Genomic DNA, 12,270 nt, shown 5'->3' on the forward strand with positions numbered 1-12,270 from the left:
GACACGTAGGGGATGTAGGTCAGCAGAAGAACCGCCATGGCTCTGCCCTGTCTTCCACTTCCTGTCCCCAGTCCTAAGGCTGCCTTCCTCACCTTAGACCCTGGCTTAGTCTGCCTGGGATGAGGCTTCCTGCTGGGCAGCTTACACAGCAGACACGCCTCCCAGCTCAGAAGGCCACAGCCTGGTTCTGGTGAGAGCATACCCTCTCGGTGTGTCCTCCTAGGCTTTGCCTGTGCGTAGACCTGTGAGGGGAGATAGTGAACTCTCGTGAGGGCTCTCAAGAGGGACCCATCCTTGAGATCTCATCCAAGCCTTACCACCTAGATTCCATCACAATGGGGCTAAGGTCCTCCACATGTGTATTTGAGAGACACACACCTGCAGTTTGTAGCAGAGCCCACGGAAGTCACCAGGCTAATGAGTCCTTGGTTTTCTGGCCTCTAGGAGTGTCTCAGGGCTGCTGCTTCAGCTGAGTTCGAGACTAGATCCCATACCTTCGATGTGCTGAGGCCCTTCCTTCTGCATGGGTCCCCTCCCTGCCTTGGTGTCAGGGAGTCCCAGTGCCAGTACAGAGTCTCTGGAGAGACAATGCTTTGGGGATGATGGGGCAGTAAGCCTGTGAGGACTGGGTAAGAAGGGCAGAGGCTATGCAGAGAGCCCTTGGGTCCTTGTAGTCTTCTTAGCCCCTAAGGCCCCACATTCTCAAGGCTGAGCTAAGTAGCCCTGTGGGGACAGCCCACCCAAATAGCCCTGCTGTCAGAAGTACTTGCCAGGAGAAGACTAAAAGTGGAAGGCCAGATGCCATGGCTTTTACCGTCTCCTGGCTGATGTTTATGGGGAGATGTCTGTGAACAGTGTCAGAACACCAGGGGACAGGCTATGCCAGGGGGTGGCCCTGCCATGGGAAGGGAGTCACCACCAGCTGCAAGGGCAGCTGTCTGCTAAGGTCAAGAGCCCTGGGGAGGGGGACCCTAGCTGCCTGGATTCCCAGCCACAGCTACACCCTGAGGTGCAGCTCGTGGTTGAGCCAGGGAGGGGGCAGGCAGGCTCCAGAGCAGACGCAGTGCTGTCCCCTGTCACCACCAAGGAGCCTGTGTCAGGAGGGGACAGGGGACACAGCTTTGGGACAGTGCAGAGCCAGCACTCCTACCAGTGCTGCGTGTAACCTGCTGTGCACCTCCAGGCAGTCGCTGTGCCTCTCTGAACCTCTGCCCATGTTTATAATTGGGGATTTGACAGTTGTCAAATGTGGTGAGAGAGTTACTGTGTAGTTTGCCATGGAGCCTGGCCCACGTTGATGATTTGATTATTATAGGAACATCTGCTCTGTATTGGGATTTATGGATTCAGATTGGGGCAGGTGTCTGTTGAGTCTCTGGCATTCAACCCCTAGGTGTGGTCATCAACCCCCAGTGAGGCCAACTGACCCCCCCAGATGTATGCAGATACATGCCCTCTAGCACTGGGTGCTCTCCCAGTTTACAGCCAGCAATGTGCACCCCATCCTTGGGTACATGAAGGCTCACTGCACATGGGGGTGCAGGAAGTTAGTTACTTTGACGACTGTCTTCTGTGGAGTAGGAAGGGTGGGGACCAGCGCCTCCTATCTGTCAGGGATACCCACTGACATCAAGTGCAGCCAAGATGGAGAGCACACTGCACTTAGAGAGCCATGGATAGCAAACGGGGCTTTTCATGGGGTCTTCATTGGTAGCTCAGCCTGGTGAGCCATGCCCCTGCCTCTTCCACCGCCAGTGTCAGCCCTCGCCGACCTGTTTGCTTCTGTGGACCTGGAATCCCCAGGCATTTGTAAGCCAGTGCACACACGTGAGCTCCATGGGGCAGCCAGGCACTCCTCCCTCACTTCCCACTCAAAGAACTTCCATAACCCACAACTCAGCAAAAGCCCCATGGCCACGTTTGCTGGTGGACATTGCTCATAGCAAGGAAAGTGAGACCTAGACTGTTCTTTCCTGTATAGTGTGTTGGCACGAGAGGTTTCAGTGTGTGTGTGCGTGCGTGTGTGTGTGTGTGTGTGTGTGTGTGTGTGTGTGTCTGGGGGGGTGGGAGCGGGTCCACAGAATCTGTCCCACACGGGTCCTCTTGTTCATATACGAAGGTTGAAAGGCATCTCTTGCCATTCCCACCCCAACACACACTGGCTTTTGTTCGCGGCTTGGGAACTGGCTTCTGTCCTGCCCAGCTGAGCTGTGTCGGCAGATGTGAGGCTGACATTTGGTTCAGGTGGCCATCTGTCCAGACCCATTAGCCCTTGCTCAGCAGGCAGAATGTGCCTGGGTTCTTTGCTGGCCATGTAGTGACCTAACTCAAGGTACTACTTCAGGTGGGTAGGGGCCACCCCTTAGTCCCGTCATCTGCAGGGCAAGTCATGCAGACTCCAGACCCAGCCTTGGGGTGGAATAGAAGAGGGCACAGCTGCCCTCCCCCCACACACTCAGCCCCCGTCAGAGTCTTCTTCAACACGTTTGTCCCTAGAAAGCCAGGGCCAGGCTGTACTCTAGTTCACTGAGTATCATGAGACTGCAAGAGGGCATGAGAGGTGCCAGGCAGACCCAGTTCCAGCCCAGCCTCTTACTCGCCTGCAGATCACTCACTACCACGCAGGGCCTCGGTTCCTTTATCTGCAGAGATGTGCCTGGGTGCCCATCTCAGGCACTGTGAGCGTAATGCCAGGGGACCCAGTGCTTTGGTGATGTTATAACCCAAGGTGACTCTGGCCCAAGGCCTCCTACTCCTGGCTGCTTCCCGTCTTTACCTCTTGGATCTTTGTGACTCAACCTAGGGGGCCCCCATTCCTCGGGATGGGTATAAGGTTCTCAGGAGTTTTGTACAGCAGACCCAGTGGGTACCGGGTTTCTCAGCGCCACCCCATCCCCCACAGCATGAGCTGCCCAGTTCACAGGTGTTCCTGCCCACTGTTCCACTCACCCTGCCTTGAAACTGTTCTTTGGGAGTCCTCGAAGAAGGACTCATTGTCCCTGAGGGTCTTGGAGGGACCCTCTGGAGAGCAGCCTTGGACTTGGTGGAGGAACCCCTCATGTGGTCACCTCCATCCATCCTGGGCACCAGCTCTTTGTCATAGGGCCAGGGAGCAGTCGTGGTGGTGGTGCCCAGGAAAGTGACAAGCCCCTCACTGTGTCGGAGGCAGGAAGCTGATGGACTCTGATGGAGCTTTTGGTCTTTGTTTCCCCAGATGGCCATTGTGTTCAACCAGGAGGGACTGAATGCCATCCAGCCGCCCTGTGTGGTCCAGAACTTCATCAACCACAACGCAGTCCTTTACAAGGTGTTTGTGGTGGGCGAGTCCTACACGGTGGTCCAGAGACCCTCCCTCAAGAACTTCTCTGCGGGCACGTCAGGTAATTCGTTGTCCCTCGTATTGTCACTCTGTGCTCGGGGCAGGGCCATGATGGATACCCAGGATCTGTCCCCGGGTATTCCTTGCTATTTCTGGGTGAGGGAGAAATGACTTAAGTTGAAAAAGTTGTATACAGTAGATGGATTAAAAATGTCCTGAAGAACCAATGAGAGACCATATGCCATAGGCACTGTGGGGCTCCAGCCCTCAGAGCCACTGCCAACTCTAGCGAATTTCTAGAAGCTTCCTATCCCTCAAGAATTTTCCTGGACCCATCCAGTGATGATACTCAGGAGTATGCCATGGTTGGTGTGGCTAGGCAGGCGTGGGAAGTGAGGGAGGGAGGTGACTACCAACCCTTCTGTATGCTTTCCAAACGAGGACCCTGAGTCTGAATTATCTGCGGCTTCCGCAGCTGTCAAGTATATCAGGGTTTCCAAAGCAGGCAGCAGCTACAGAGTCACAGAGGTCCCTATGGAGGCCCTCAGGCAAGTTTCAGTGGGCATAGTCACTCCTGCCATGCTGCAGTGACCTCCCCCTGGCATCCCTTGGATGTCACATGGTAGAGGTGTTTGCATGACTCATTGTCATTGTCCCTGAGGGTCTTGGGGATGCTCTGGAGAGCAGCCTTGAACTATACATGCTCACTTCCATCTGTCTTGGGTACCAGCTCTTCTGAGCCGTTCAGTTAAAGATGTCCTGACACTGGAGCTGCTCATAAGAATGTTCTAGCAGTCCTGAAACCCCCTCTAAGGCAAGTTCCAGAAGTTTGTGGGTCAGGACAACATAGCTCTCCTTGAGGATTTTTTGGACACTGGATTCCCTGGTGAGGCCAGCTCCAGCAGAGTAAGCAGAGGCCTTCCTCAAGGCCCCTGGAGGGCCCTTTCCTGGAACTGACTGTCACCATCCCTTTGGGGCTTGTTGCAACGTCTCCTCCTGTTGTCCCCTCTGAGGCTTCTTCCCTGGGTCGCTTTCCTTTCCATTTAACACAGGAGAGGGCAGGCACTTTGCAGCTATGTGTGGATTCTCATGTCCTTGCTGAGACCAGGTGGTTTGGAACAGCCCCATCCTGACACTGGTCATGTGTACCACCAAGAGATACTCTTGCAGGCTGTGCGACAGATGAGACCAAGGCTTTCACAAAACATTTATTTGCCTATCAGAGTATTTCTTAGCACAAAGGGGTCCAGTTTCCATCCCCAGTACCCCCCCCCAACACACCACACGTACATGCACACGCCACACAGTTCTGCCTTGCTTATGACACGCCCTTTCCTTTCTTCCCCAAATCATCTCATCTCTGAATGAAATGTGGCATCTGATCTCCGTTCCTGCTCCCACAAAGGTGTGTTTGTTCACTGCTTCCTCCTCTCCTTCCTGGTTATAAAGCACCAGGGCCAGTTTCCGCCTTGGCACTGGGAGCCCGGAATGACGAAGGCAAGAACCTGTCAGTGTGTCTTCTCTCGTGACTGTTTCTAGGCCGCGAAGCGCCCTGAGCCATAGCATTCGGAGGTGGGCTGGGCATCAGAGTGGCATTCAGTGTGTCTGCCTAATCCGGAAGTGGCGTGGTTCCAACTTTGGCCTGCCTATTCTCAGCCTGACCAAGACCTCAGGCTTCAGCAGCACATTCTCCTGACTAGTTGGGAAGGGGGTTTTGAGGCTCTGGCTTCTTTCGAGAGCCAACACAAACTTCCAGCCCAGGCCACATAGTGTGGCAGGTCCCTCAGCTTCCCATGTCCTCCTTGGGCTCAGATTTCCTGACTTGAGATACAGACAAGGCCATCTTCACTCCACGGCTGCTGCTCTCCTCTGGTTCTCACGTGCATTTCAGTTCTTTATGTGCCAGTGTCTAAAGTCATGTGTGTGACGTACTTAGCCACGGCACCTTACAGGTACCTGGACTGGAACCCACGGACGTCTCACTAAGAAATATACAGCAAATGTGCTCATGTTCTCTGCCTGTGGTTCACTCTCGTGGCTTTCGGCTCCTTCTTCCTGATGCTCTTTCATCCTGCACCTTGACCCTGAAGCCATATTGCCTTGGGCTTCTAGCTTTGTGTAAGGGTTCTTCTCTCCCTCTCCCGCCTGGTCCTAAGGATACTGAGAGAGTGGTACCTCTTGCTTCTTTGAAAGGATGACTAAGTATTTCCAGGGTTGTCCCAGTCACTTGATGCTATTGCAGGGTGAAAGCAATATGCAAATGAACAAGTGAAGCTGTGCTCTCCAAGGAGACTTTGCAGATGCAGATAACCTGGGTCTGTAGTTTGTGGAGCTGACTCCAGGACGCCTGAAGTCATAAATGCTGCTTTTATTGCACATGGCTGTAGACTCGCCCTGGGTGGTATGCTAGAGGACCAGCCAGGAGCCAGGCAGGTTCATGAGCAATCTGAGGAATAACACCGGAGAGACATAACCGGAGGGACAGTTTTATTGGAGATGACATCTTCAGGGAGCAAAGGTTGGGGATGGTGAGAGAGCCCTTGAGGACTAAGCAGGTAAGCTGCAGAAGCTGGCCCCTGTGCAGGGTGGTCTTCAGTGACAGGATGGCAGCATGCAGCATAGGGAAAGATGGGAGACTGAACACAAAGGTTGCAAAAGCATGGTCCTAGCCTGCATTGCTGAGATGTCTGAGCCAATCTGGTTGTTCACCCTTCTTGCAAATCTGTTTTTGTACTCTCTCTCTCTCTGAGAGCAAAACTACCCTGTGACCACCCCTTTGCCCCCCCCCCACTCTTATTGGAAGTTGGGTGGGTGGCCCCCATGCTGAGAGTTTGGGCGACTAGTCCAGCAGCAGTCCCTGGCTGGGGCTACCAAATCATGAGTGTTCCTGGGAACAAGAGCCTTGCTGCTAAGGTTAGGGAGCAAGGCTCAGGCCCCTCCCGTCTGTTAGCAGGACCAGCTACCTTAAAGCTTTCTAAGGAGCCAGGCACCAGGGTTCTTTGGTGGGACCAGACCCCTGCAGCCCATCTCACTCCCCGCAGTCTCTAGATGACAGGCAGTGGCTAGAAGCTGCTCACTCCCTCCGTTTGTACATGGTGAGGTGCTGGGCCTGTGCCTCAGCCTGGGACATCTCTTGCTTAGTAGTCCTTAGGCCAGCGTGCCCCAGGGCTGCTGTAGCAGTTGGGGTAGAGGGCAGGTTCCCTTTAAGATATATATACATTTTGTCTGTCCATATGAAACTGCTGGGGACATAATCTGCCCAGTGTAGTGGGCATCACAAGTCCCCAGCATTCTTACTAGACCAGCCAAGTGCCCGTGGGCACCGCTTGCAGAATCCTACCGGTTTCCCAGCATCCCTGAGCACTGCTGTAGCTACCTGCGCTGGTGGCCTGTCCTCACACCACATGCCTGCTCTGCTGTCCTGGCCTTTGCTCTTGGGGACCTATAGAGACTTGGGTGGGAGGTACCCTGAGTCTAGGAGGCTCTAAGAGGAGAAGATTGACAGTGCCTACAGAAGGCCAGAGAGCCATGCTAAGTGATGAAACCCTGCCACCCCTGAAGGTTCACTGTGCCCGAGAGTAGGGCCCCAGAGTGGGCGTGCTTGACACAAGTCCCGCAGGGTGTTTATTTTTCCCAGGCTCCTCCCCAGGACCATCTCTCATGCCCTCCGTCTGGACTGGCTCTGGTCGGAGCAGCGGGAGGACTGTCGGGCACACCGGGGTGGCCAGGGGCCTCTGTGCCCCGCTAGCGGGAAGGATGCCAGGTACTTCAGCGCCTGCCTGCTTGGCTCTGCCTGAATCACTTCCTTGTGCATGATTTTTATGGCGCCATAGAGTCGTGAAGCTGCTGGGGGTCATGGCAGCCACAACAGGCACCTGAGCCCTGGCACACAGGCCCTCGGCCAGTGCCCATCCTATCCTGATGCCTGGGGGCCTGGGTCCCAGGGGTGATCACTGTGTCCTGCAGGGTGGGGTCCATGACACCTCTTTCGCAAGAACTTGAGCGGGGGCTGTCAGGATCCCTCGGGGGCTTCTAGTCCAGAGTGGCCCTGTGCTGTTCTTGGTGGGGGTGGGGCGATAAGGGGGTAATGGCCAGAACTCCACCCCTAGGTTTGTGGTTGTGTGATTCTTGCTCTATCGTGTCCATGCTTCCAAGTGCTTGAGATCATTGCAAGCTGTCTACCCAACATTACTTCTCCGCAGACAAATCGTGCCTCACACCTCAAGGACGTTTGTACGGGGGGCATAAATGAATGCACCATCCCGTTCCTGGGACTGAACTGCCTCTCTGGTGTCCTGTGGGGCTGAGGGGGAGTGGGTGGCAGCAGCAGGAACAGGACATGTGAACTGGAGGAGACTGGGATATTGCAAGGCTTTCCTGGGGAAGCCTATGAAAGCCCTCATCCAGGTTCCTATTAAATCATTGGGAACCAAAAGATCTCTTTGGTAAGCTCACGTACCAGTGGCCACCTGACTGGAGCCACCTGGACCAAATGGCATTTATTTTAGTAGGCTTCTTCCCTTAGGATGGACCTGTGATATCTGGGTGCACAGAGGGCCACTCCTGTTGCCCCTTCTCTCCCCAGCCTTCTGAGCATATATATGCCTGCCCAGTCTTAGGTCTTAAGGAAACCCACATATGGTGCTATAAGATGGTGGTGAAGGTGTCCCAGGAGACCATTCATTATGTGTAGGAGGACAAATTGAAACTGGGGTGGCACACATCCATCTGGGATGCAGCTGTGGGTGCCTAGCTCGCCAGAGCCCTGGGCTCAGCCAGAAGCCACCTAGAGCGTGCCTGGGGTGGTGCTGCCCCCTGGTGTCGGCGTTGCTGTCTTCAGGTCTAATCCGCTCCCTGTCTGTGTTTTCAGATCGTGAGTCCATCTTCTTCAACAGCCACAACGTGTCAAAGCCAGAATCGTCATCGGTCCTCACCGAGGTATGTCTCCTCTCCATGATGGCCTGACATGAGGCCATCTGAGCCTGAGCCCAGATGAGAGTGTGTTCTGCCCAACGAGTGTCCTCTGCAGAACTGTCTGGCATGCCAGGGTGGCAGGAAGAACCCTTGTCCTCACATGACCAGCCCACACAGTCGTGTCAGTGGGCATCACGGCCACATATGTGCCTGGCATGGGAGCACAGTGGGCCTGTGAGGACTGCTCACAGTGGGGCAGCTCTCCCATGGGGTGCCCTCACTCTTGACATTGTGGCTGGGGTTGAGTGAGCATCTGCTTCAGGTTTAACGGAGGCCTTAGTGGCCTCGCAGCAGCTTTGTGGACACGGAAAGGATGTCTCTGAAAGCTTGGGGACATCACCAACTGAGCTCACATAGGCAAGCAGGGATTTGATCCCCACCTGTCTGATTGCAAAGTTGAATCCTCTAGAAATGTCATTCCTTGCTAATGACGTAAAATACCTTAGGGCCACAGTCTTCTCTGATCCTCCCCCTCCTAAACCCTCCCCCACCCAACTCTGACCTCCAGTGGCTTCCCACCATACTCTGAACCCAGAGCCTCTCCTGAGGTGCCGCCAGGTGTTCTGGGAGCCCTGGGTGGGTCCTTCTTCCTCTCCTGGTTGGACTCAGTAACAGAAGCTGCCAGTGTCTGATGCCTGACCTGGTTTCACGGCCCTGGCTGGGTGTTGTGTTCCAGACTACTGTCTGGAGCAGCCCAGCAGTTTCTTTGTTGTTTGGTTCAGGGTCTCACTGGGTGGCTTTAGCTGGCCTTGAATTCACAGATCTGCCCACCTCTGCCTATCTAGGGCCGAGTTTAAAGGTTTGTGCCCTTAGCTCAGCTAGTTGCTTGTGTTTCCTTTGAAGATGCGACTCTATGCTCAGAAATAAAGTGTGGCATTGACAGGGACCTGGAAGTCAGAGGACCGCTTGGTAGAGTTGGTTCTTTCCGTCCCTATATGTTATTCTCATGACTGAACTTAGGACTTCAGCATGGCAAGCCCCTGTCCACACTGAGCCATTTCATCCGTCCACCTGTGTCAGCAGACGCACAGAGCTGGCTGTGCACCCTGAGAGGTATAAGTAGCATCTTCTGTGGGTGAAGGCTTTCTTCCCCACGTCTCAGGATCGCTGGCACCCTGTCCCTCCCATTCAGCCACTGGAAACCAGCTCAACAGGGTGGCAGAAGGGAGTTGACCTTGCACAGCCTTCCTGAGGGGCTGTACTTGGTGGTGTCCATGCACAGTACAGGGCTGCCGGCCACTGGAGCCATTAACCAGTGCCATAGGAGCCCTGTGAGAGCTAGAAGCAGTGAGCCACCTGAAGTCACCTTCTTGAACCATCACCTATTGGCCAATGGCCTGTTTCTTCGTCTGAGAATGGAAACGGTCTACCTAAAGCACAACAGGTGTAGAGTCCCCCGTACACCCGAGGCCTGAGATCACCCACACATCCACTCAGTGCCCGGAACCCTTCAGAGCTGACACCTCGTGAAAAGAAAAGAATGCAGAATACCAAGCACAGCCTTTTCCCTCTAGGACACCTTCAAGCTGGACTGGCAGTTGATTCTATTCCCAGAAACCAGCGGCCATGACACTCATCCTCCCCTACCCCGAAGAGTGCCATGCGAAACCTCTGCTAACCTTGACAGGCCCCCCTCATCCCCAGACAGTGCCTTTGAAAATGGACCTAGCTTCTCCCTACACTTTCAGGGGACTATTAAGCATAGTCTCCCAGGATGTAACACAGTGGCAGGCCCTGGGTCACACACACACACACGGCCTTAGGATCCATCCCCAGTGCTGCCATAATGGGGAAGGGGAGTTCTCATCGGCCTTGCCTGAGGTCTGACCTGAGTCGCATCACCTGCCTGAGCCTCAGTTTCTTCATCTTGCCCTAAAGTACCTGAGATCTGTGAGTTACCTAGCAGTGCCTGTGCCCAGTGTGTACATCTGTAAATTTAGCATAGGAGTTAAGGGTCACCAGGTCAACCCACAGGAGCGCCTGCTCGACTATTCTCTTCCTCCTTTCCCAGAACCTCACAGCTCAATTGGCTTGGATCCATGGGCCCATTTCTATGCCTTTATCTAGTCCTAGGCCGGCTGTTTGGTTTTGGATAATCAAATGGCTTCAGGAGGATTTCTGAGATTCCTCAGCTGAGCTGAGAAAGTACTTTTTATAAACAGCGTGTCACGGGGCTCTCCAACAGGCAGTGGCGAGGGCTGCCATGGTCCCAGACACCACACAGTGAGCCTCAGATATCAACTGAGCCTTATGGCCTAGGTATTTTTATTAGCCTATTCATTGGGGTGGAAAAACAAGGTCCAGGAGGGCCATGTGATTGATCAGGGCCACATAGCAGGGACAGGAAGGCCAAGGCTGGTCTCTGACTTGGTTAGAGCCATGGGCTGGGCCAATCCACTGACCCATGTGGCCAGGAAGCTCAGGCAGAGCTGAGTGCCCATGGTAGCCAGATGGCAGCTGCCCTTGAGGAAATACTTTCCCTAGGTCAGGCACTGGACACCAGAGTTTCAAGTGGAAGGGCCCTGATGTCTATTTTAAGATTCTTTGTATTAGTGGCCAGGACTGTTTTATCTGGCTGTTGTCCTAGTTACAGATACTGTTGCTATGATGAAACACCATGACCAAAGCAACCTGGGAAGGAAAGGGTTTATTTGGCTTACTCTTCCAGAGCACAATCCATCATGAAAGGAAGTCAGGACAGGAACTCAAGCAGGGCAGGAACCTGGAGGCAGGAGCTGATGCAGAGGCCATGGAGGGGTACTGTTTACTGGCTCGCTCAGCCTACTTTCTTAAAGAACCCAGGGCCACCGGCCCAGGGATGGCACCACCCACAATGAGCCCTGACCCCATCAATCACTAATTGAGAAAATACCCTAAGGCTTGCCCACAGCCCGATCTTATGGAGGCATTCTCTCAACTGAGGCTTCTTCCTCTCCAGTGACTCCAGCTTATATCAAGTTGATATAAAACTAGCCAGGACAGTTGTCTTGTTTTGAGATAGGGTCTCACTTTGTAGCTCTGGCTGGCCTGGAATTCTCTATGTAAAGCAGGTTGACCTTAAATTCACAGAGATGCCTCTGCCCCAAATGCTGGGATTAAAGGTGTGCATAACCACACCCAGTGTTTTCTGTTCTTTTTAAATTGAGATAAAAATCCACATGTATAAATATTTTCAAGTTTTTTAAAGATAAATTTTTATTGTATGTTTATGAGTGGTTTGCCTGCATGTATGTCTATGCACAACATATATGCAGTGCCTGCAGACATCAGAAGAAGGCATCAGATCCCAGGGAGTGCTGGCAACCAAATCCATTTCCTCTGTAAGAGCAGCCAGTGCTCTTAACTGCTGAACCATCTCTCCAGCCCTAGCAACAGTCACACTCCCAATGTCATATAGACACGTCTATATTTCCAGGTCATTTTCCTCACCTGTTCCCATGAACTCAGTCCCCATGCCTCCCAACCCAGCCCCTGGCCACCTTGGGTCTGACCTCCATCTGCATGGATTCAAGCTGTGCTGGGCATTTTATATATGCGGGATCCTGACTGATTCCTGTCACTCAGCACAGTAAGGATAGACCACATTTCTCTGTGTGGAAAGCTACAGTGGGTTCATTTGTCGACTAATGGGTATTTAGGCTGTCTGGAACCTTTGGCCACTGGACAAGTGCTGCAGTGAACTGGTGCTCCTTTTAAACCCTAAGTAGACTATCTGAGTCCTAAGGTGTTCTGTGCTTAACCTACCTTCCTTCCTCCTTCCCTTCCTTCCTTTTTCTTTCTTTCTTTATTTATTTGGATTTTTGAGCCAGGGTTTTTCTGTATAGCCCTGGCTGTCCTAGAACTCGCTATGTAGACCAGGCTGGTCTTGAACTCACAGAGATCCACCTGCCTCTGTCTCCCGAGTGCTGGGATTAAAGGTGTGCACCATCACCGCCTGGTTTAAGAATTTCTCTTCCGATTCATGTGCCTTTGTGTGT

General features: G+C 53.4%; 1 protein-coding gene across 2 annotated transcripts in view; it reads left to right on the forward strand.

The window, feature by feature from the left end:
• Itpk1 (inositol-tetrakisphosphate 1-kinase) overlaps positions 1 to 12,270 on the forward strand; it is a 132,465-nt gene that overhangs the window by 111,778 nt on the left and 8,417 nt on the right. Inside the window, exons 7-9 of one of the 2 annotated variants that reach the window (XM_041633385.1) lie at positions 3,215 to 3,380; positions 6,957 to 7,082; positions 8,190 to 8,257. In XM_041633385.1, coding sequence (XP_041489319.1) covers positions 3,215 to 3,380; positions 6,957 to 7,082; positions 8,190 to 8,257 — 360 coding nt within the window. The remainder of the gene's footprint in view (positions 1 to 3,214; positions 3,381 to 6,956; positions 7,083 to 8,189; positions 8,258 to 12,270) is intronic. The other variant, XM_041633386.1, reaches the window with a different exon arrangement.

Source organism: Microtus oregoni, unplaced genomic scaffold, assembly GCF_018167655.1.
Source record: "Microtus oregoni isolate MIOR12 unplaced genomic scaffold, Mior012 000043F_ref0000047, whole genome shotgun sequence".
NCBI classification, from domain to species: Eukaryota; Metazoa; Chordata; class Mammalia; order Rodentia; family Cricetidae; genus Microtus; species Microtus oregoni.